This window comes from Dunckerocampus dactyliophorus, chromosome 11, assembly GCF_027744805.1.
Source record: "Dunckerocampus dactyliophorus isolate RoL2022-P2 chromosome 11, RoL_Ddac_1.1, whole genome shotgun sequence".
Taxonomy (NCBI): domain Eukaryota; kingdom Metazoa; phylum Chordata; class Actinopteri; order Syngnathiformes; family Syngnathidae; genus Dunckerocampus; species Dunckerocampus dactyliophorus.
The window spans coordinates 21,449,825-21,475,186 of NC_072829.1; the positions used below are offsets into that span (position 1 = coordinate 21,449,825).

The following is a 25,362-nucleotide window of genomic DNA, read 5'->3' on the forward strand; positions in this document are numbered from 1 at the left end:
AGAGGGGGTTGGGACCCCAGAAGCAGAGGCAGGGAGCTTTAGATGCAGTTCAACACTTTAATGCAAGTGTGCAGGCAAAATTCCAATCAGAATAACAGAAAGCGATGGTGCAGAAAAGGCAGAACTAGGAGTCACCATGAAATAGTCCAAAAACACAATAGAAGGAGCTGGCTGGGTAGCTGGGTAACAGCTGGGCTAGCCTGGCTAAAAGTAGAAGCTAGGAGAAGACTGGTAGCGTGGTAGGAGTCCACGTTGGGGCAGGCGGCGGTTGTCAGAACCAAAGAACCAGCAGCGTCCAGCTGTAAGCAGTCATCTTAAATGGATGGCGAGTAATCAGTTACAGGTGTGCCCAGCGTCCCCGCCTCCAGCCCGCTCAAGGTGTGACTGCAAGGGAAAAACACAGGCCAGGAGAAGGCAGGAACTAGAGCGACATAGAGCACGAAGACAGACCACTGACGAACGTGACAACAACGGTAGTGTGCCAGGAAATAAAGGCAAAATACGGGAGTTTCGTATGAACCTGAGGGTTGACTTGTATGTAATAGTCTTACTTCTGTCAACAAATGTGTGTATAAATAAATACAACATACTTTTTTTACATCGAGCAGTATAAACCTTGCGTGTTAACATGTTCAAGTTTTGACTCCTTTTGTCTGTGCAGCAGCCTTCCTATCAAGGGAGTCATCTGCAGGGAAAAAGGTGGCACAGTGAGGGATTATCCATAAACTTTAAGGGTGCAACGGTTCACATGGATGTATTGAACTGTTTCGGGTCTGAGCGTTCAGTTCGGTCCACTTGTGCAACGTTTCGGTTTGATTTTATGCTATTTTTCTCATTAAATTTATTACTAGAGTGATGTAAGAGCTTCACAGAACAAAAGTCTTGGGCCTCTGAGTGTCGGGCACCACTGACTGAGGGGGAAGAACCCTAGTAGCTCGCAGGCGTGATAAATGGCATCATGGCAAATGCAAGCAAGAAGCCTGAGCTGGACGACCCTTCCATCTCACTACGGTCTCCTGTTTGGGAACACTTTGGCTTCCCTGTTAAAATTACGGATGGACAAAGGCAAGTGGATGAATCCGAAGTTGTGTGTCGACATTGTTCCACAGATAGGAAACTTGTCTAACATGTTAGCGCACTTAAAGCGGCATCATCCGGCAGTGAATGTTACATCTACAATAAAGAAAACCAGCGTAGTGCAAACATCGATAACTTCAGCATATAAACAACCTGAAGCAAGCAGCTCTGACCGGGCCAAAGCAGTAACACATGATATTGGAGTTTTTATAGCCACGAGATTACATCCATATTCAGTTGTTGAGAGCGCTGGCTTTAAGTACAGTCATGGAAAAAATGAATAGACCACGTTCATTTTAATGCCTGATACAACTAAAGGTACCTCTGTTTGGACAAATATAACAATGACAACTAAAATAGCTCAATAGCTCAAGACTTCAATTGTTTGGCAGTACAACGCTATAGCTATTTAAGTGATTTTGGTTATTATCCATAAAACCATGGAAGTTGCTAGATATCAGCTCTTACTGTAAAATAAACTCTTATGAACTATATTTGTTATCATCATTATATTAGTCCAAACAAATGTACCTTTAGTTGTACCAGGCATTAAAACGGATAAATTTTTTCCATGACTGCCTATGATTGAAGTTCTTGAGCCTCGCTTCGAAATACCATCACGTCGTCACTTTAACCAGAAGGTTATGCCAGCACTTTATGAAAAAGCGAAAAGTGATGTCGTCAACGAGCTATCACACGTGTCTGCTATTTCACTTACAACACAGTCAAATTTATTTGAAATATCACCTAAACGGGTCGCTTTTATTTATTTAAAAAATATATATGTTTGCATGTTTTTAATGTAAAAAAGCATTGTAAGTCATTTTTTTCTGCCTTTTTTGTACCAAATTTTTTGTCAAAAATGAACCGAACTGAGCACTTCAAGAAACTGAACCGAACCGAAATGACATTTTAGTATACCGTTACACCCCTAATAAATGTGTCAGTAAACTTCTGGATTTCAGACCTTTCTGAAGAGGAACTTGAAAATCACGATGACGAGGACCACAATGGCACAGAATCTGTAGAACCTCAACTTCTGTTGATAGGCTTGCCTGTGAAACGTGCAGGGTGTTTGTTTAGGTAAGAGGTTCCCAGAATACGGGGTGACTAGGCTATTACAGAGGCATGCCGCAGCAAGGCTACTATAGCCATTAATTTATTTGGTTACCATTGGAGTAGGAATTGAATCCAAGTTACTGAGGGAACTGCAGTAAATTAACATTTTAAAACTTGGTGGGCTGTGAATTTGGTACCTGGTCCTTCAGTGGAGACCTAACCAACTCAATCCACTTCTTTATAACACCACGATCATGTCACAACTGTACAAATGATAAATAACAAAAGACTCGCTATACAAAATGAATATAATAGAATGTTGGGAATAAATTAACACAGTTTCATGGAACAGTGACAGTGCTTCCGATAGGCCAGGAGAAAATACCATGAACTTCTGGGAAAATGCTGGCCCTGACGGCCCACTACTGTTTTAAGTCTCTTGAAACCAGAGACCAGGGAGGGCGCCGTCACTTCAAGGGGCATGACGTACAGACCACAGTGACTTGCAGCTATAATCAAATAAAGCTATACTGCAAACACATTGAATAAACAGGGGAAACAGTGTCGAAAACAGTGCAACCTCAGTTAACGTGTTTTTCGGTTAACATTGAAATTTTCCTCCACAATTTTGCCTCGGTTTGCGTGCATTCTCTTCTTTGTGTCTGTTGTGTATAAAACACGATCTGATGTCAATTTCGGCTCATTTGCGCATCACCATTTTGATGAAGTAAATTAAACAAAATGGTGTAACTTACGTTACAGCGGTTATTTCCGAAGTGAAACACCTCATTGTGCATTTGAACGCATCTGGCTGCATCCAAAACAAACCAGCGTAGTCTGCACACAATTTTGCTAAAACTGAGTCGAGGAAGACTATATCCAAATGAGTTGACCTCTGCCTTGACACACGATGTGAACTTGTGAACACTCGCCCAAATACTGCGTATTTGCGTGTTATTTCTCCGTTTTTTTCATCAAAATTCAGTGACACTGATTCATAATCAGAAACATGTCATAATGCCCACGATACGTGTTACCTTGAGCCGCACGGTGGCCTAGTGGTTAGCATGTTGGCCACACAGTCAGGAGATTGGAGAAATGTGCATGTTCTCCCCCGTGCGTGCGTGGGTTTTCTCCTGGCACTCCGGTTTCCTCCCACATTCCAAAAACATGCATGTTAGGTTAATTGGCGACTCTTAATTATCCATATGTATGAATGTGTGAATGATTGCTTGTCTGTATGTGCCCTGCTGGCTTGCGACCTGTCCTGCTTGTACCCCGCCTCTCGCCGAAGTCAGCTGGGATCGGCGCCAGCCTACCCGCGACCCTGGTGAGGATAAGCGGTATAGAAGATGGATGGATGGACATGTTACCTTAAGGATTTCTATTCATCTATTTTTTCTAATCAATACATTTTGTGTGACACAGTGACCACGCAGTCACGTCATCATTTGTCTGACCTCCGATTGGTCTGATGTCTATTCCCTAACACTCAGTTACCAGTGCATCACATAAACTGTGCAGTGCTTATTTGGCCCTTTTCAACATGAAAAAAGGAGACAGACACTGCGATGTTCATCATTCTGTGTGAATTATATGGACAAATAAGTATATATGCAAGTAGAAGACCTCCAGTCCATATTAGGTACAGGTGTTCCAGTACACTATTCCTGCTACTTGGTTGTGCTGCTCCTTGTATGCCCTTCCATGGTTTGTTGTGAGTTCTGTGAGCATTGTGTGTTTGTTCTGAGTGTATTTTGGGTATACTATATTTTTCAGGCTGTGTTCTTTGCCTTTTGTTTCTACTTTTTGATACCTTACCTATTTCCATTACTGTCTGACAATCTAGTAAAGACACCAACAGCACCTAAATCCACCTCGCCGTCTGGATCCAACTGCACCGTACATTACAGATTAAGCGTTAACTGGGTTTCTTACTTAAGTAATAATAGTGTTCATCCCCAATTAAAAGGTGGATTGAGTTGCTTAAGTCCCCACTGAAGGCCCAGGTACAAAATGCTCCCACCACTGGACTATTATTCGCATCTTGAACATACAAGCTACAGTTAAGAAGCACAAATAGAACACTAGGAATGACAGGACAAAGAAGAAGCTTTTTCAGACATGGCAAGCATTACACATCATGGCAACGCCTGCAGAACTTAGCATTTGTAATTTTAACATTTAAAAAATTCCACCTCAACTCTATCAACTCTATTTGTTGCTTCTGTGATAAAAGTGATGCCGTCGTCATGGTTCTTACCATTCCCAAAGCTCGTCTCTGTACAAAAACCTGTTGGATTTGTTTATGGGCAGCTCAAATGTAGAAGGCTGTGGGAACATGTCTTGGTAAAATTTCGCCAGCTTTGCCTTTACTTCCTTGGATTTGTTTTCAGTGTGATCTATTCCATCATTGATGCAGATGAACTTTCTTTGGGAGCAAGAACAGAAGATATCTGAACAGTGCTCAATGAAATTGCTTTTCAGACTTGCAAGGGTTCTTCTCACTTGGGATGGGTCAGAACATCTTTAAACTGATGACTGGCACTGTCTACGTTGTTGGTAATATACTTGTAATGTGTGTCCTGCTGCCCCATGACCTGAGATCTGCAGGACAGGTGAATTCTTAGCAGCAGCATGGAGATTTGCTTCAACACGTTATTAGTGGATGTCTCACTTGTACTTCGGGTGTTTGCCAATGCGATCAGTGATAGGTTTGCAGTTCAAGACTACGTCTTTTGTGATCAGAGGCTGTAGATGAGGAAACCATAGAACTGTCATCCAAAACTTAAAAAAAATGGTCACTTGAAAAATCCGCAAACATTAAGCTTGATTGTTTGGCTTAGACTTAATTCTTTGGTTATGGTCCGTCACCTGACTGGGTTTTATCTGAGTAATGCCAGTGACTTCCGATGGAAGTGTTGTACAGCAGGTGATCAACTGCTTCTTCAAATCTTCCAAGTCCTAGAAGGAAACACAAAAAGAAATTTATCTTACAATCAACTTAAATCATCCTTGATCCAAGTTTCTAAGCCACACCCACCGTAGGTTTGATTGGCTGCTTTTGGATTCTTGTGCCTAGATCTTGAATCTCACTATCGCACAGAATACCAGAGTGATCTTTGTCAGCCGTGTCAAACGCATCTGAGATGTTGACCTTGTGCTTAACGCTCATCAGGAAGTAAAAGTAGGAAAAGGAAATCTGCATGTCATTCGAGTGACGCAAATTATGGCTCGAGGTCCTGTGAAATTCTTCTGGGAATCTGAAATATGAAGAGCAAGGCAGCCTCAGGACTCAGCCCTTTGTTGGCCTTCATCACAACTTGTCAGCACTCACGTGTCTTGCACCTCTTGCATGATAGACTTGTCAAACATATGTGGTGTGTGTGCAGGAGATTTTCGGGTCATGATACCGAACTTGCGGTTGTACAGCCTGTCGACGAAGCGCAGCGATTCGCTGAAACTGCTCAGCAGCTTTCGGCCAATGGCAGCACCATTGGTCTCAAACAATAGCGCTTTTTGTAGATGGTCATCTTCCTGATAATACAAAGTGATTATATAACGCAAGGTACAGTACACATGTACGTCGTAATTACCTCAAGTAGATCTTGAAAGTACTTCTCCCAGGGCAGGAAGCTTTTGTGAGAAGGGACAAATTGTTGAAACTTCTTCCACAGGGGAGCTGCATCAGCATCGGACACTTTCCCTTTGGGACCGCCTTTGTCCTCATTCTCATTCAAGAACAAGATTGGTGGTTTTGGTGACAGCGTTTGGTTGTGGTTGGTGGCGTCAGACTTGCCAGCTTGAGGAAGCTCACCACCAAAAGTAGTAGAGGCCCCCCAAGGACCAACACTGCGTCTTGACCTCTGAGTTATGGCTATACCAATCAAATAAAAGTAATAAAAACATATTCAACAGTAAATTATACAAAAATACAATGTAATTGTTAATCTATTTACACTTGCAGTCTCCCCCATCCCAATCACAGGCAGCATTGTTGCACTGGGAATCACAGCGTCCGTTCTCAATCAAGGTCCCTGGGCAGTTGCGGGCACAAGGGAGAACAGGCGTGGTGACATAAATCTGCAGAGAAGTAGTAAAAAAATTGTGTCAGTGATCTGTCACATGTTCTGTTGGAAGTAATGTAATCTGTGAGTCAATTGATGTCCGTCAAGATACAGTATTATCTACGCATGTACCCTGGAGGAAACTGCTTTTTGAGATCTATGATACGCATGGTATGGTATGTTCCCAAGCTGTTTCAGTAGTACAAAAGCTGAATCTTTCAGCATACCACGCCAATGACAAAGCACTTTTTCATGGGGTTATCATGATCTTTTCTGATTACTTTCTGCACATTTGATGGGGTGTAGAAGTCGTCCAACCAGATGTCTTTGCCAAGCATAATGTCATCGTTGAGATAAATGAACTTCTGGGAAATTCCCGGAATGCGGTGGAGGTGGCTCTCAATAGCGCGGGAGCTGAAGGTGGGAAGGTGGCTGTGGTTCAGAAAGATTTCCTGCAATTCAGAAGAGATACCAGTTGCACAAATTCTTCCAGAACATTTTCAGTTCCAGCACTTATGAGAAGGGCTGCCCATAAAGATTGCTCCTCCTCTGTGCAAGAGGCTCAGATTTTACCTTATGTGTGACAACTGAAACACGGGGATTGCTCAGGTTGAGCCAGAAAGGAATCTGTCCGTTAGTGACGACGAAGATGTGTCGCACCCAGGGAGCAAATTTCTCCACAGAGCGCAGAGAATGCCGTAGTGCATCGTTGTCCTCGAAGCGATTGGCTGTAAGAAAATCTCTGGTCTCCTTTTTTGTAGGGACAGGTTGCATCTGCACAAACTAAGAACAAAACAGGGAAAAATCGACATTATAATATGCACAACTTCATTTCAAAACTGAAACACACACACACACACATTCAGAAGACACTTTGTTAGGGAAAATCGCCTTTTACACAGACACTGTCAGAGAGGTGAATAGTAATTTAACAATATGTTTATTATTGCGGTTGTAGTTTGGAGTGGTGTAGAACCTTGATGATGGCACTCAGGTCCCAGAATAAGTACACAGGTCTGATGACCAGCTGCTTCCCATTCAGCATCATTGTGTTACTGCTTTTTTCTGCCTTTTTTGCCTCCTGGAGGAGATCAGTCAAGTCTTGTGAACTTCTGAAGTGCAGCAGAGCGATGCGGGCATCTCTGTACAACTCCAACTGGGGAACACATATACAAATATAAGTGAAGCCATGGTTTTTATTTGATTAAATGGCCCAAATAAAACATCCCTTCTTACAATTGGTAGTTGTTTGGTTCCCGTTTTCTTAAAATTGTCATCATACCTGTCATCATAACTAACTTTTGAACCCCTTGTTTTGAGCGGGTCATTGCGGTCTCTGTGAGTGGCAGGATGAAAACCTGTGACTTGCTTAGGGCAAAGTTGTTTGATACCACCAAAATCTTATATTTGGGCCAGTGTGGTAAGAAGTATCATTTTGAAATTGTGATGTTCAAATATGTGCAGGGCTAAAGATAAAAAAAAACGGCCATCAGAACCTATGGTACCATATGGTTTACGTTTTTGGTGGCTTGATAAGAAACAGCTCCAGATGGATTACGGATGCTCACAAACATAGACAGATGTATATTATAGACAGATTTGTGAACAATATTGGTCTTTTGTGTACATAGAAATAGTCTTAGATCTTTGAGTTCAGCTCAAAATGGAAGTTTTTCCATTTTTTGAATATAAGTTCTAATATACAAGAATTATCATCACACAGCAAGCTAACTCGACAAGGAGCTTTACCCCAGTGATCTTGTTGGTGATGGCAACAGGTAATTTGGCTCGCAGCACCTCTGATGTCGTGAAGGAGCCGAAGAATCCAGTCAGGTAGGCCACAGTCTGCATTTGGATTACATCCGGAGCATCTTTGTCTGTGGTCTGGAAAACATAACCGAAAGATGATGAGATCATCCATCCATCCATCCATCCATCCATTTTCTATGCCGCTTATCCTCATTAGGGTCGCGGGGGCATGCTGGAGCCTATCCCAGCTGACTTCGGGCGACAGGCGGGGTACACCCTGGACTGGTTGCCAGCCATTCGCAGGAGAATTGAAAAGAAATCATAAAACATAACTCACCAAGTAACACTTGTTAATCGAGAATGTCTTGTTTTTGCTGAGCGTGTCTGTCAATGCCTTTTCAGCTGAAAGACAATGCAATGTGATTCATTCATTCCTGGATGGAGTGAACCATTTTGTTTTTGACAAGCCAAAAAGACAAAAATTGAGTTGTGTGAATTTATAAAAATAGAACTCTTGAGAACATTTTTTGACAATAACATTGGCGCTGGCACTGATTATAGTGATGCCTATAATACAAAGGTGACTTTGGCTACAATTTTGTATATAATTACTTTAAAACCTAATATATGCAGTTGCAATTTGAAACTTTCAGTTCAGAGCTTCACCGTCAATCTGTGAATGGAAGATAACCACGGAGACGGATTCAGATGTTTGGGATGGTTTGGTGAGCTTCAGTAGCGCCTTTGCGGCCGAGAGGGAGGGTGAGATGAAGTACAACTCGCTGGTGTTGAAACTGGCCGGCAGGGCGGGATCAATTGCCAGCATGGGTGATGAAATGCAGTTCGACAGTGGGCATTGTGGCGTCTTTCTGGAAACAAATCGGGAAGACATAAAATGTTAAAACTGTCCAGCTGGGTTCTTCATGTATTTTTTTCATCACAAATCATGTGATCAGCAGTTGACGCTCGAAAAAGTTCACACAAAGCATATTTTTATCGCCTTGCAATTATCGTTTTACATACATGAAACAATTTTAAATGCATATAAAAGACAAAAGAAAGGGATACATTAACATTTCGGGTTACTTGTACCTTCATTGAAGACGTGACTCTTTCCAAAGAAACGATGTGGCAGCGAGCTCAACCACCACCACCTTCCTGTTTTCAAGCATGTCAAGAATCACGTCTTCAATGAAGGTACTGTAAAAGTAATAATAATTATAATAATAATAATAATAATAATAATAATAATAATAATAATAATAATAATAATAATAATGCATTTTTATGACAGACACTGTACACACACACAGTTAAAAGCAATGCACACATAAAATAAGTAGGTTTTAAGTATGGATTTGAAAAGGGGAAGAGAGTTCCAAAATTTGGGAGCAGAGCGGCTGAAACTGCAACCCATGGTGCTGAGGCGAACAGGTGGGACGGTGAGGTGCACGAAGCTAGAGGAGGTGGCAGTGTTGAGGAGATCAGAGAGGTGGGGAGGGTGAGCTTGTGGATGACCTTGAATGTATACAGAAGGATTTAGAATTCAATTCTAGATGTGACGGGTAGCCAATGGAGGTGCTGCAGGATGGGGGTGATGTGATGAAAAGAAGGGGCTCTGGTGATGACGCGGGCGGCTGAATTCTGGACCATTTGAAGCTTATGGAGACATTTGTGAGGGAGGCTGACGAGGGGAGTTGCAATAATCAATACGGGAAGTAACCCAGCTGTGAACAAGGATAGAGGTAGTATGGGCGTAGATGGAAAAGTAACCTTAAATGTTCATTTATCTCTTTCATTCAACATTTATATCTATTTATTTACTTATAATTGTTTTGTGCATGCTAAGCTATAAAAATGTGTTTTGAGTTAAAATTGTTGGCTTTCTGGAATGGATTAATTGAATTTACATTATTCAGTTAATCTTTGTTTCGGTTAGAGTCGGACCTTCTAGAATGAATTAATGGCACTATCAAAGATTCCACTGGATTTTCGGGTTGTTGAAAACCTTGCTCCATCCGCTCATCCCCATCCGCTGTCTGAGAGGTGTAATTCCATGATTGAACACCAGGTATTTGTTGCAGTTCATTCGAAGCAATCAGTCTATGGCTGGATTGCCTCCACCCACCTCGTAGCTTTTTCTTCCTCCTCCAGCTGCTGTTTGGCCACCAAAAGGTTCCTGAGCAGGGTCTCGTCTGTACCGTTCACCCACGTGTACACCAGATCGATGGGCATGGGCGTACAGTTTCTGCAAGAGAAAAGCACTTTAGCAGCTTCCACAAGTCGGACTGTATTTTTTTTAACGCATAATGCCGCCTTGTAAACATCATTTTGTATAAAGATATAGACATGTTTGATAATATGCCAATGGACGGGCCGCCCGGTGGCCTAGTAGTTAGCACGTTGGCCACACAGTCAGGAGATTGGGAAGACCTGGGTTCGAATCTCGGGCATCTCTGTGTGGAATTTGCATGTTCGGTTACTAGTACATGCATGTTAGGTTAATTGGCGACTCTAAATTGGTATGAATGTGAGTGAATGTTTGTCTATATATGCCTTGCGGGCACACCGAAGTCACCTCTCGCCCGAAGCCAGTTGGGATAGGCTCCAGCGTACCCCCATCCTCTAATGAGGATGGACACGCAACGCAATGAAGGGACAGACTACGGACTTAATTATTGAGCTCGGGTCATTACATAAGACAGCAATTCAAGATTCAAGAGTTTTATTGTCATATGCATAGTAAAACAGCAGTAATACCATGCAATGAAATTCTTATTCTGTTCATTCTCCCAAGAAAAGAAAGAAAACACAAGAAAAGAATAAGAGCATAAGAAACATAAATCCCAATAAATTAAGCAACAACAACAGAAGAGACATTAATACAAATAAATAATACAAATAAATAAATAAATAAAAGTGCTATGACTGTGTGCGTGTGTTGCGTGCGGCGTGTGCGAGTGCTTCTTTGAGAAGCCTGATGGCCTGTGGGTAAAAGCTGTTCGCCAGCCTTGTGGTCCTGGACTTCAAACTCCTGTAGCGTCTGCCTGACGGTAGGAGTGTGAATAATGAGTGTTGTGGATGTGTGCTGTCCTTGATGAGGTTGTGTGTTCTGCATAGGACTCTAGATTTATAAATGTCTTGCAGTGAGGGGAGGGCTGCCCCAACAATGTTCTGTGAGGTCTTGATCACCCGCTGGAGTGCCTTCCTATCACGTGTTGTACAGTTACCGTACCAAACAGTGATGGAGGCGGTAAGGACACTTTCGATAGTGCATCTGTAGAAGCAACTCAGGATTGTGGTGGACATGCCAAATTTCCTCAGTCTTCTCAGGAAGTACAGTCTCCTTTGGGACTTCTTCATAATTTGTTGGGTGTTGTGAGACCAGGTGAGGTCCTCGCTGATGTGTGTGCCAAGGAACTTGAAGGTTTTCACCCTCTCCACCTCAGTCTCATCAATAAACAGGGGTCTATGCAGCTCCTTTTCCCTTGTTCTTGGGTCGATGATCATCTCTTTAGTCTTATCTGTATTGAGAAGGAGATTGTTATCACGACACCAAGCTATGAGGTCCGCCACCTCTCTTCTGTATGACGTTTCAACACCACCAGTGATCAGTCCGATGACTGTAGTGTCATCCGCAAATTTAATGATGCTGGTGTTGTTCTGGGAGGCCACGCAATCGTAGGTGAAGAGCGTGTCGAGGAGTGGACTCAGCACACACCCCTGTGGGGTCCCAGTGATCACAATTCTTGAGCTGGATGTGCGATTGTGGACTCTGACTGACTGGGGCCTGCCTGTTAGAAAGTTAACACCCAGTTACAGAGGGAGGGAGACAGGCCAAGTGTGAGGAGCTTCTTTGTGAGTTTGTGGGGGCTGACTGTATTAAAAGCAGAGCTATAGTCTATAAATAGCATTCTGACATATGTGTCCTGGCCCTGTAGGTGAGAAAGGGCTGTGTGGATGGCAGTGTTGACTGCATCATCCGTGGACCGGTTCTGGCGATATGCAAACTGTAGCGGGTCCACAGTTGCCGGGATGCTCTTTTTGATGTGGGTCATGACTATTCTTTCAAAGCACTTCATAACAATAGGAGTGAGTGCTATAGGGCGATAGTCATTCAAGCAGGTCACGTTGCTCTTTTTGGGTGGATGGATGACAGATGGATGACAAGGGGTGAATGACAGAGATTCTGACTTGCAGTGGGCATTTATACCTTTCACAGAACAGGTGGATGTCAGACAAAGAACCAACTATTTCGCAAGCTATGTCAGGAACAAAAAGATACATGTGGAAGACTTCAACCATGTATGTTAAGGCATGTATTGTATGAGAGCTGTCTTTCACTCAGATGTCACTCTGCAGAGTGCATCCTATATGTGGCTTGCTCCTGGTACAGAGAAATTCATAATGTCAAATGTTTATCATTATCTTTTTCTTTTGTTATTTTGCCTCTGGATGCCACCCAAGGAGATGAGCACAGTGAAGCTGTTTTGCAGTAGGTGAGCCTTACTTACCTGCTGTGGAATGATTTGCAGTCCTTAGTGTTGTTGACCATGTGCAATAACATGTGGCGAGATTGGTCCAGACTCTGCTTTTCCACTGTCTGTGTGCATCAGAGTGATTAGTACTACATTACCACAAGTTTAAGACTCCTCTTTTTAATGACTTTACATTGTCCATGTGATTCCATACAAAGTGACCCTTGCAGTGAACTCATCACAGTAGCGAACACACTGGTGACATACTTGCTTGAACTAATGGGAGCCAAGCCCCCCTTGAAGAGCTTCTGAGCCCCTATGAAAACAATAAATGCATCCATTTGTGGATCTTATATTGCACCCATTATATACAGTGATGTGACTTGGATTTTTTTCCTCCATTAATAATAAAAATATTTTAAAACTGCATTTTGTGTTCAGTTGTTTTGTCATTGACTAATTTTTTAAATTTGTTTGATGATCTGAAACATTTCAGGGTGACAAGCATGCAAACAATAAGAAATCAGGAATGGGGGAAAACACTGTTTCACAACACTGTATATATGTATATATACTGTATGTGCATATATATTAGGGGTGTAAACATGGATGTATTGAACCGTTTCGGTTCTGCATGTTCGTTTCGGTCCGCTTGCGTACCGTTTCGGTTATATTTTACGCTATTTTTCTCATTAAATGTATTACCGGGGTGATCTAAGCGCTTCACGCGGAATTAAAGTCCTGGGCGAGTTTCCGCACGGACGCCTCTGAGGGTCGTACGCCACTGACTGAGGGGGAAGAACCCTAGTAGCTCGCCGGCGTGACAAATGGCATCATGGCAAATACAAGCGAGAATCCTGAGCTGGAAGACTCTCCCATCTCACTACGGTCTCCTGTTTGGGAACACTTTGGCTTACCCTGTTAAAATTACGGGTGGACAAAACAAGTGGATGAATCCGAAGTTGTGTGTCGACATTTCCACGGATATCGGGTATGCTGCAGGAAACACGTCTAACATGTTAAGCCCACTTAAAGTGGCATCATCTGGCAGTGAATGTTACATCTACAAGAAAGAAAACCAGTTTAGTGCAAACATCGATAATTGGTCGGGCCAAAGCAGTAACACACGGTATTGGGAGTTTTTATAGCCACGAGATGACGTCCATATTCAGTTGTTGAGAGCACTGGCTTTAAGTACAGTCATGGAAAAATGAATAGACCACGTTCATTTTAATGCCTGATACAACTAAAGGTACCTCTGTTTGGACAAATATAACAATAACAACAAAAACAGCTCATAAGAGTTACGTTTTTTGGCAGTACAATGCTATAGCTATTCATGTAAGAACTTAAGTGATTTTGGTTATTATCAAGAAAACCATGGAAGTTGCTGGATATCAGCTTTTAAATAAACTCTTACGAGCTATATTTGTTATCATGGTTATATTTGTCCAAACAAATGTACCTTTAGTTGTACCAGGCATTAAAATGGATCAATAAAATGAAGTAACAAGGGTGGTCTAATCATTTTTCCATGACTGCATATGATTAAAGTTATTGAGCCTCGCTACGAAATACAATCATGTGCTCACTTTAGCCAGAAAGTTACACCAGCACTTGATGAAAAAGCTAAAAGTGATGTAGATATATACAGTATATATGTATGCTTGCTAACCCTGTATTGTGGCAGAACGAAGGGAGTCTGAGTGAGATTTTTTCTTTTTTGAATGAGAAAGGGCTGCTCTGAAAAACATGCTGCAATGACAAAGTAGTAAGCCACTTTTCTGAGTGAAAAGTGTGGACTGAATGTGCGGCTTAATTGTGCATGTGGTACTCGCATGCTTTTATTTTACAGGATACCGGAAGCGTCATGCCGAGTTTGCACGAGTGATGCCGGAGGAACCGAAATGTGGTTGTTTGTTCGGTTGAGATTTTTTGTTATTTAAATTTTTTATTTAGACAAAGGTAAACATATACAGCAAATATGGCATCACTTTCAAGTACATTTCCCGAACGAAGGCTGCTGCAAAAACAGAAAGGAAATAACGAAATAAAAGTATGCATAATTAACAAAATAAATGGTAAACAAGAAAAGACATGGAAAATGAAAAGATCCAGTAGGTTTCTCCTGCAAGATTCAGTTAATGAATTGGATGAGATAATTCCATGGCTTGTTATGACTGAGGTGGACAAAAAAGAGAGCTACATTGTGACTCATGTACAAAATACCACAGAATGGAAGTTGGACTACTTCAAGTTCTCAGGTTTTGGACAGGTGTCGTGCTAAAAGTGTGCACATCTGATGGCGCTCACAGTGGTCCAAGGAATGCTCAGGTCGTTTGTGTGTCTGCTCTTAGACTCATACAGGGAAAATGAGAGGAAACACTGATTTCACCTAAGACTAACAATTTCAAAATATACATAGAATAGAAGATTCTCGTAAAGACCGTTGCAGGTTGGAAAAACATGTCACATGATCAAGTAGTTGATCATTAAGACGTTTTCAGCTGTAAACTCACCTCTCCTATTTGGTGGATGGACACCACGAAAAGGACGAGGGCCCCACAGTAGATGAGCGCTGTGTGTTGATGACACCGACAGGTGCAAGCCTGCCTCAGAAGCTGCCTGAGCACCAAACTGATGATCGCCATGGCTCTGTCTCTTTCCTGTATTCTTTTCACACAGTCACAGCAAGATTGAACGTGGGATCGAAGAGGGAACGCGCATCTGAAATAGTAGGCGTGATTAAATGACATCTTTATCAGCTGTAAAAACATACCTGTAACCGGTTTTGCTTGTAAGCTCACAATGCCATCCTTCCATCCATTTTCTTTCTTACTTATTAGGGTGAGCTCAGGTGAGCTGGGGCTTTCCCAGCGGACTTATGTATGCCAGCCAATTGCAGGGCACATGTAGACTTACAATAATTGTTCAAACACATACTGTATTCACACCTATGGACAATTTAAGGCCTCCAATTAGCAGAACATGCATGTTTTTTTGGATGTGGGAGGAATACCCACACAAGCACAAAGACAACATGAAAAGTCCATTTCAACCCTCAATGTGCTGACCTGTGGGGTCAATATGCTAACCACTAGGGTGGCCAAAGTCATAATGGTTTGGTGAAAAATGGATAAATGTTCAATTGCAAGGCCTGTGATATCGTGAATTTCTCTGTACCAGGAAAAGCTACACAACGAATGCTTCCTGCAGACTGAAATCTGAGTAAAATTACAGCTTTCAAGTTGAACAGACACGCCAAGTTGAATGTGGGTTGTCACATTCATTTGTAGGGTTGGGTATATCTTGCATATTATCTGATACCGGTGCCACATTGGTACTTTTGAAATGGTGCTTGTGTTAGACGATGTCCAAACCTCTACTTAAAAAACAATACCTTTTTAATTTTTAAGGAATTTTGTGCCACGCAAGTTGGACAGAATGCTAACTGGAATACTTCAGTCATACTCACCCATTATCCAACTATGTTCTGTTGTATTTCATTTGTCATTGTTATGTCTTGATCCTGTTCTGTTATGTTTATTTGTAATTATTATTTATTATTATACTGATTATTATATATGATTATTATTTATTATGATTGTGGGATTGTTGGCCAACACACTTAACAGTCTGCAGATCGGGAAGATCTGGGTTTGATTCTCCCTTGGGCATCTCCGTGTGGAGTTTGCATGTTCTCCCCGCGCGTGCGTGCGTGGGTTTTCTCCGGGTTCTCCGGTTTCCTCCCACATTCCAAAAACATGCATGTTAGGTTAATTGGCGACTCTAAATTGTCCATAGGTATGAATGTGAGTGTGAATGGTTGTTTGTCTATATGTGCCCTGCCATTGGCTGGCGACCAGTCCAGGGTGTACCCCGCCTGCCACCCGAAGTCAGCTGGGATAGGCTCCAGCATGCCCCCACGACCCTAATGAGGAGAAGCGGCATGGAAAATGGATGCATGGATGATTGTGGGAAAACCCCGACATTTATATTACCACATATTATCGCTTTTGTATGTCTTAATGTTCAAATCAAATTAAACCATTACCATATTACCATAATTAGCACAGCAAAACCAGCAGCAATATATAACACAAGAATATGCAAAAAAACCTGCAAGATTTTACAGTAGCTTCACAGATGGCAAATGAACATTGACACATTGTAAAATCAGCAGTGAATTGTTAACGTTAGATCATTGAATCAATGTCAGTTTGCACTCTCTGCCAACACTGAAACAACATTGAGTTCATATCCATAAATTAACACAATTTCAATTTTATTTCAACTAATGTGAACATTGAACATTTCAGCATAATTAAAAATCTACGTGGTTTCAATGGTATTTCCATAACACCAACGCCCACCAGGCTTTAAAGATATGTGTTTTTTTAAGTACAAGAGCAGACACACACTTTTATAACAGAAATCAAAAAGGTTTTATTTCATTTATTTCCTTACCACGCCTAAAACCTCCTGTGCAGTCTGGCGCATAGCATTATAGCAGAGCCATGTTTGCAAAAACATAACCATTCATAGCAGTGTCATGTTAACGGTAGAAGATGAAGCCCTGTTTAAAAAATGTAACTCATTTCAGATACTGTCTGACCATGTGGGGTAAAGACACTTAGAATGGCAAAAGAAATTGTGTAATGCTGACATTGTCCAATGATGATAAACGTGATCCCTCTGCACTCTGGCATCTTGATGCAAATTTTTAAGTTGGCACTCCAAGTGCCTTGGATTTTTCCCCGCTTCTTCAAGCCATGTGCTTTCTTGGCAATTCCAACGTTGCGTTTTGTCAAGCACTCGTTCATGTAGACGTTTGTTCCGTTCAGATGTACTATAGCGCTATGTTTAGTTTTTCCACCCTGATTCACTGTTTAAACATACTGTAGGCTACCACTTATAATGGTACACTTTGTGACATTAGCATTGGCCTTTTGTTCAAATATACAAGTATTCATGGCATCGTGATTCAAGCTATTTTATAATGAACAGAATTTTGAATTCAGAAGTTTGTTGTGCAAATATTATTCAGTCCACCACTTAAAAACAAACACATACCATATTAATGTTCCGCTTGGGCAGAGACGTACAGAGGCAATGTTAGACTACTGTTACCACAGTGTCTGCCAATCCTACATGCAAGAGTTGTGTAAGCAACATTAAAGTGCCCATGACACCTGTAGGAGCCTAAATACTCTTTAAGTTGATTGATATTAGGATAAAAGGTGATTTAGGTTTATTCAGCTCAGGGAGGGAAGAATTGGGAGCATCAAGCTAAGGCTTCGTAACTATAGGAACCGACAACACCAAAACACATTAATATTGTTATTTTCTCAATGAAAAATAACATTGAAAGGCATATTTCCTGTGTTAGATGTCTACTAATATTATAATATTATAATATTGAGACAATTTACCATTTTTTAAACATTTCAGCAGTTCTTCCGGGTCTGGGGGAGGAGTGGCAAGGGACGTCAACACCAGACGGTCCTTCACGGAACTTCTCCTTCACACCAATGCTCTCTCACTTGTTACGATCCAGTTCTGGATGAATTGCTGTTGTTTGTTATATATATTTTTATATTATACTCCACTCGTTGTGTTGGAGGCTTCTGCTGGATGGAAATAAGTCAAAAACCCACAAATGTTTGACTGTGGAAGAGGCTAATGTGCTATCAGTTGTAGCTATCACTGCCAGTAAAACATATCATACGCCTGACAACACAGCATTAGTGAATGTTATTGTTAGTGTGAATATGTCACTTTATTCGTGTGCGTTCCTGGCAGTGCTTGTTTGCACCTAGATGCCGATGTCACCCGTAAGTGATCTAGACCTGAATTGCTTGCCAAACATAGCTTGCTGTCACTCGTCTTTCTAGTCTGTCTTGCAATTGATCTGTCATCAAATGCATTTTGTTTTTTTTTACAAGATCTGATCTAAATATCTTAGAATAATACTATGCGGTTTCATTCCATGACTAACTGGTCTGTTATTTTCCAGCTGTCTGTGTCACATACTGAGAGTAAAAAAAAAACATACTTGTGGCCATTTTGTGTGTGTTATATCATAGTTATCACAACACAATATAACTGAATGTCAGTATTGTGTTATTGCTGTGAATAAGTCACTTTCTTGGCTTTGCTGTGAGGTCGTGGCTGCATCTGTTTGAATCTGGGTCTCGGAACGCAGTCTAGTAGTGACGTCAAAACCAAGATGGTGTCAGTTCAGAAAACTCGCAGAGGGGCGTGTCAAAATTGTGTCATAATCATAATCTGTTTTACTATGCACATGACAATAGAACTCTTGAATCTTGAATAATCCCTTTATTTCACTCATATTTCATAGTTGTTTGTTTATCTACGACAGCAGTTTTAAGTGGTTACTTTGTTATTGTTTTCTTCTTCAACTTTTTTTGGTGTCATGAGCACTTGTGTTATATTGTTGATGTTCAGAATTGCGGTGTTGGTGAATGTGTTACAGGTCTCAGTATGAGATCCCATTAACCGATTATAGTTCAGCAGATTGTGGAGGGTGTAATGGCCTGTTAAAACAGGGATAAATAAGTGAGACGTGCAAGCGATGTCTTCTTCATTAAGCCTCCTCAGTGGAATTTATTTACATTCCATTAATAAACATTGACATGCAATATTGGGTTCTTTCGAAGTCATCACCACATATCATATCAAATTTCTCCAAAATAGACAATTGCATTAATAAAGACATTTTCTCTCGTAGTGCATATTCAACTATGTATTAAACAGGCTAGCATATTGCAACTAATGTATTGGGCACTGAGTGAAAGATTATCTATGTGCATGAAATGGCAGGCTTTGAAACAGATGTTTTTTCCCAAAGTGCTTAACATCACCTTAATGTATACAACAAGTCACAAACATAATAATCATCGGCATCATTCATTAGCGACACCAAAGAGCAGGATCCGCCATTTTACCAAAAGAACAGACAGAAAAAAACAGAAATACTGGACTGTTCAAAGATGGCTACAAAACCACTTAAACCTTTCTGAAATGTCACAAAAATACACCTTAGTTGTCCTTAAGCATATTTATAATGTGTACATGTCGTTCGTGACACTTTAAATGGACACCCACCTGTTAAAACTGGGATAAATAAGTGAGACGTGCAAGCGGTGTCTTCACCATTAAGCCTCCTCTGGAATGAGGAAGTCACGTCAGTCCTTTAGCGAGAGAGAATCGCTGCACTCCCCCAGTAGCGAAACCAGGAATGTCCCATCATGAGGTATTTGACAAAAACAACTTGTTTCAATGAAAGTGCAATTTTGCTTACAAGAACAATGTCCCAAAACAATTCCAATTTCTCTGTTGGCTTGAGCATTTTAGTTAGATGCTCACCCGTCATGAGCTTTGTGTCATGACCGAAAGAACGAGATCGCAGTTACAAATGGCTGAAATGAATTTCCGTCGTAGGGTGGCTGAATTTTTGTCAGAATTAGTCTGAATTGTTGTGAATGAGTCAGAAGTGAGTAAATTACTTTTGCTGTGGTACATCTGCAGCAGAGGTACTAAAATTGAAATAGGTCCAGATGCAGAAACAATCACCCATGTCATTCGCTTTGCTTTTTTCCCTCTCTCGCTTTCCCTGTTGTATTTAAAGTCCTAATGTTTAGCGCCAACGCACGGATTTGATTGGCAGAGTACTGTCACATGGGATGGCTTAAGTCGCAAGCAATTGGTCAGTGGATTTCCTGAGCTGATTAACAAGTACTGTAAAGTTGAAAAAAGATGTGCCGGTCCAAATAAAAGCACCCCGTCAAACCTTAAAATACTTGAATAATGAGGTCCAGGTCCATATTGGACAGCGCCGAGCCACCAGTTATTGATCCCTGCTATTAAGTACTGCATCTAAAGCAATTGGGGGGTGTCCGGTGGGATGCAATGTGGTAATTTACTGTACAACAATGCGTTTCCATTATATCCTTCTTCTGTTCATACCTCTGTATACATTGTACATTTCCACACACACACACACACACACACACACAGTACTACAAGGCTTTGAGCATCCGTGTGGCATTGATTGGTCTGGAGGTGTGGACCAGCCAGGACATGATCACAGTCTCCGACAATCCTCACAGCACGCTTGCAGCATTCCTGTCCTGGAGACGCAAACAGCTCAACGTGCTTCCTAACGACAACGCTCAGCTTATCACGTCAGTATTTCACCTCGTTTGTCTGAGATGATGAGTTGCATTCGGGTTGTCAAATCTCATAAACACCCTCCGTCTCCAGGGGACGGTCATTCCAGGGTGCGACCATCGGACTGGCACCTCTCAGAGCCATGTGCTCTGAATACCAATCTGGTGGAGTAAACACAGTAAGCATCAGATTTAAGTCTTCACGTCTCATGTGTAGAGTTCTCCTTTTATGTTCATGTATTGTAAAGCGTGTATATGAGCAAACATTTTTTTAAATGTGTTTCTGTACCTGTGATTCTGGAAAAGGACCACTCAGAGTCAGCTGTTGGCGTCGCTGCCACCATGGCGCATGAGATGGGCCATAACTTTGGTATGAGTCATGACAGCGTTGGATGCTGCCAGGCCAAAGATGAGGACGGGGGTTGCATCATGGCAGCTGCTACTGGGTATTTTTTACTTTTTTTCACACGAGTCATGACTGAAAGTTGAGTATTTTAGAGGTCTGAAAATACACTACAGTAAGTCCTCCTGCTATAGCTTGACATTCACTTTCTCCTCCGATTTCGGATCAACATTTGCAATAAGAGTGACTGTTGTATTGTTAGATTACGTTCCAGAAACCTCCCTTTCCCTCTTCAGTATGTCTCACACACTTATTGCATGCATTTTAAAGTATGAAATGTACAGGTACCTCCCACTAATGAATGGTAATGTAAGATGATCGATAAACAACTGGAATCAGTCTCGAAGTTAAATAAAGTTTCACTTTTCCATCGCACAGCAACCATGGCGCGTTCAAGGACTGCCGAACAAAGTGCCTGATGAAAAAACATTAGCAGTGGAGCATAAAGACATAAACATGTAAAAATTCTTTGCTTTTTAAGAGTGGTTTATGTACTGTATGCTGTCCATTTTACCTGTATCATCATGTATGTATAAATGTTTAATTTAAAAAATTATTTATATATATATATAAATAATAATAAAAATAAATGTATCCACTGTAAATCAGATAACACTCAGGTATTAATTTCACAGTATGTTTATTGTTGTAGTTGGTTTGGCTGATTTTAATATTTTGCTTTTCTCATTTTGTAATGTACCGTAACTTCCGGTGTACAGGCCGCTATTTTTTTCGTTAAGTTTTGAACCTTGCGGCTTGTACAGTGATGGCTAAAAACTTAAAGTGCAGCTCCACGAAGTAGTGATGTGGACAAGTGAAGTGGAAGCTAAGCTAACGTTTGGAAGTCTTATGCAGCGATCTTACTATATGCTTGTCTCGGCCAGGGGTGTTTTAAATAAATACCTCTCTGACATTGTCAATCAAAACTGAGCAAGTGCAGATTGATAGATCACCATTTTTATTGCCCCCTTCCCCCTCTTGTAGACACCCTTTTCCACGTGTGTTTAATGCTTGTAACATGCGGGAGCTGAAGAGCTACCTGAACTCCGGAGGAGGCAAGTGTCTCTTCAATGTACCAAACACCAGATCCATGTATGGAGGGCAGCGTTGTGGCAATGGCTACCTTGAGGACGGGGAGGAATGTGACTGCGGCGAGGAGGAGGTCAGTTTGTGTCTGTAGTATTCATCCGTGTGAAGACAGGGGTTCACCAGATAACTTTCTCCACAGGAGTGTACCAGCCCCTGCTGTAACGCAAACAATTGCACTTTAAAAGCCGGAGCTGAGTGCGCCCATGGTGTCTGCTGTCATAACTGCAAGGTAGCAACATAATAGTTTGACGGTCATGTGGCTGATGTTTCTTTCATCTACTCTAATGTTCATGTCGCACTGTTAAGCTGAAGAGTCCCGGGGTGCTGTGTCGTGCCCCATCAGGCCAGTGTGACCTGCCGGAGTACTGCGATGGAAAGGCAGAGGCTTGTCCTGCCAACTTTTATTTGGTGGATGGGACATCGTGTGCAGATGGGGAGGCTTACTGTTACACGGGAATGTGCCTCACACTGGAGCAACAGTGCCGGTCACTATGGGGACAAGGTGGGTAACTTGCATTTAGGATTAATATTCACAGCCAATACTGGCCTAAAAACAAGACAATGTTTTTTTCCGCTGATATTGATGTACTTTAGGTGTGTGAGTGATGACATCATGCTCCACACAACAAGAAGCTTGCTAGCTTAGTATGTCCGCGGTCTGGATCCGATCGATCGACCACTGATCAGCGTCGGCCAATTTGTGTAGAAAAGCATGTGATCAGCATACCCCGATAAATGCCTTTCAACACCAATCATAAAAGCCGATCACCTGTGGCTCGTACTATTGTAGTCTGCAGCCTGTAGCGATCCCTGTGTGCAGTGTAGTGTCTTGCTGTCATGTCTTGGGTAGCGTCCCCTCCCTCTTTCCTTCTCACTGCGCAGGCGAGAGGCTATAAAACCAAAACAAACAAGTCTGCCGCGTGGAGCTTATCTGCCATTTGTGAGAGTGATGTTAAATTTGCATGCTGCAACACATGCCAGGAAAAATAATTGAACACAGCATTTGAAGAATAAACACTTGGGAGGATGGTGAGTTTTCAGGGCTCACGGATCAGTCAGACGGCGGCTGATGCAGCCAAAACGCTGGACAACACTCGCCCATATGTGCGTGACTGTCAGAAGGCTAAGCAAATAACCCGAAAAATAATTGAATTAATCGGACTGGATGACCAGCCTTTCTCAGCAGTGGAAGACACTGGATTCTGCTGACTGCTACCTGGAAGTCCTGCTTACAGCTCCACCAGACCGTGTACTCTCACTTCAAAAGTCTCCTTAAAGCAGTGCTTCTCAAATAGTGGGGCGGGCCCCCCTGGAGTGGGCGCGGTGAACTGGCATGGGGAACGTGAGAGCCAGGGACGACTTTCAATATTACTGTAGACCTGCCAACAATTTGACTCTTGAATATGCTTGTATGCTTCACTGCTCTCCATTTTGTTGCATTTAGCTGGTTTCAGTTTTGAGTACGGTCTGTACAGTACAGATAAATAAATAGATATGAGTTTGTCAATAGTATTTCAAATCAGGGGGGTGCGAAAACATTTCTGTCTCTCAGTGGGGGCATGACAGAAAATAATTGAGAGCCACTGCCTTAAAGAAGGCATCTCATCCTCTATAAGTTTCCCCAGTGATACATGTTCTCTTGACAAAGTAAGTAAAATATGTTTAAGATTAAGATAATTTTGCAGTTCCTTTTTCAGATCATACCGCCAATAGCAAGGGTGCAGCCAGGAATTCACAAATTTTTGCACCCCCTGGTAATCAGGGGGCCTTGGAATTGTCCTAACGTCTCCCCCTATACGGCGCCCCTGGCCAATAAGACTCATCATAAATAAACTGAAAAATGTACAGTTAATCCATGTGATCGGTAGTAGTATCAGTATCGGTTGATGTTACTCATGGATGATTGGTATCGGCAGCATAAAACCCTGGTCGGAGCATCCCCTGCTTTATTTGACTGTATTCTTTTTTGCAAATTTATTAAGACGATCCTGTCTTACTTGTTGATGGAAGGAGAACATGTTATTTTAGTTGATGATCGGTTGTGATTTTTTCAATGACTTTTGTTGAAACAAAATGTTTACGACAAATATATCGCTTTTTTTATGACTTAGATTGCATATTGCAGTCGCCTCATTTTGCACAAACATCATGGTTTGTTTGTGAATTGCATCACAGTAAATTAAGAAGCTTAACGTGTTCATTACCCGACATTAGTTTGAGGGAAGAGCTTCTGCCAATATTGGTATCAGTAATGAAGTGCTGGACAATATGTGTATATCACATATCGGTAAGAAAGCCAATATCGAGCGTCTCTATTCAGAATATGTCAATTTTTGCTCCCAAACTTTGGTTGCATGTTGTATGCATTAATTCAAACAATAATCAACATTGTTTGTTAATGAATAAGTAAATAATACTAAAGGTCAATTTTATTTGTATTGCACCTTTCAAAACAAAGGTTACAGGGTGTTTTACAGTATTATATTCCCCACTAAAGGAGGATGTAGTGATAATATTGATGCCTTAAAATGCCCTAGGGTTTTTAATTGAGGCACTGAGTCAAGTCACAAGTCATCTGCTAGACATGAATGTTAACTGATTTTGGTCTGATCTGAGGTGTGTGGGAGTGTGAAGCTCAAGTAATACTGAAGTAATACAAGTTAAGGCTTGAAATGTCATCAGTAAAAATGTAGAACCCATATGGGATTACTGTACGTTTTAAGAATGTCTACCAAGTATAATGACTCCCTATATCTGGCAGCATTGTATTAGCCCTCTCTTGTGGTTGATTCCGGTATCACTTGCAGTCCAGGCACATTCAGGCAAATAGAAATGTTTTGACACTAGTTCACATTTAGCTTTATTACCAACCAAATGTCATACAATTCTGTTTATAAGGAAGAAACCATGTGAGAGAATATCCAACACAAACAGGATGATTTGAGGTCAAAAGAGAAACACAACAAACAACTTTTATTTGTGATCATATTATTAAGTAATGATCTTTTGAAGGTAAATGATGCAAGATTATAAGACATTTTTGTAGGTCTGGTTTTCAAAAGAAGTACTGTGTACTGTGACTGTATTTTTCCCCAAAGTCTGATAAAGACAGGTTGTCTCATTTTCAGGGTCTGGAGTTTCATACTTTGTGAGTCAGAGCGCTTTAAAAAGTATTTTTCTAAAAGCAGATCATGAAAAATAAAGGGGAAAAGAATTATACTGATATCCAGCGATGTATCCACTAGGTA

General features: G+C 41.5%; 2 protein-coding genes across 7 annotated transcripts in view; one reads left to right on the plus strand and one right to left on the minus strand.

The window, feature by feature from the left end:
- adam19b (ADAM metallopeptidase domain 19b) overlaps positions 1-25,362 on the plus strand; it is a 44,632-nt gene that overhangs the window by 13,433 nt on the left and 5,837 nt on the right. For 2 of the 3 annotated variants that reach the window (XM_054791667.1, XM_054791668.1), the window contains 6 exons: positions 20,471-20,637; positions 20,717-20,801; positions 20,929-21,068; positions 22,010-22,187; positions 22,254-22,343; positions 22,421-22,616. In XM_054791667.1, coding sequence (XP_054647642.1) covers positions 20,471-20,637; positions 20,717-20,801; positions 20,929-21,068; positions 22,010-22,187; positions 22,254-22,343; positions 22,421-22,616 — 856 coding nt within the window. The remainder of the gene's footprint in view (positions 1-20,470; positions 20,638-20,716; positions 20,802-20,928; positions 21,069-22,009; positions 22,188-22,253; positions 22,344-22,420; positions 22,617-25,362) is intronic. The other variant, XM_054791669.1, reaches the window with a different exon arrangement.
- LOC129189707 (N-acetylglucosamine-1-phosphotransferase subunits alpha/beta-like) lies at positions 44-15,164 on the minus strand. Of its 4 annotated transcripts, XM_054791664.1 has the most exons (20): positions 14,950-15,164; positions 12,467-12,555; positions 10,081-10,200; positions 8,619-8,821; positions 8,290-8,354; positions 7,953-8,087; positions 7,180-7,359; positions 6,777-6,986; positions 6,485-6,655; positions 6,096-6,219; positions 5,733-6,013; positions 5,474-5,673; positions 5,180-5,399; positions 5,011-5,100; positions 4,814-4,887; positions 4,645-4,743; positions 4,400-4,567; positions 2,045-2,132; positions 591-685; positions 44-384 (listed from the first exon to the last, which is right to left on the minus strand). In XM_054791664.1, exons 1-19 carry the CDS (start codon positions 15,079-15,081, stop codon positions 596-598), a joined length of 2,739 nt encoding a protein of 912 aa, XP_054647639.1. In that variant the 5' UTR covers positions 15,082-15,164; the 3' UTR covers positions 44-384; positions 591-595. The 4 variants fall into 4 exon arrangements, with proteins under 4 accessions (XP_054647639.1, XP_054647637.1, XP_054647640.1 ...); XM_054791662.1 differs by having other exon boundaries at positions 44-685; XM_054791665.1 differs by adding an exon at positions 9,045-9,110 and having other exon boundaries at positions 44-685; positions 12,467-15,164.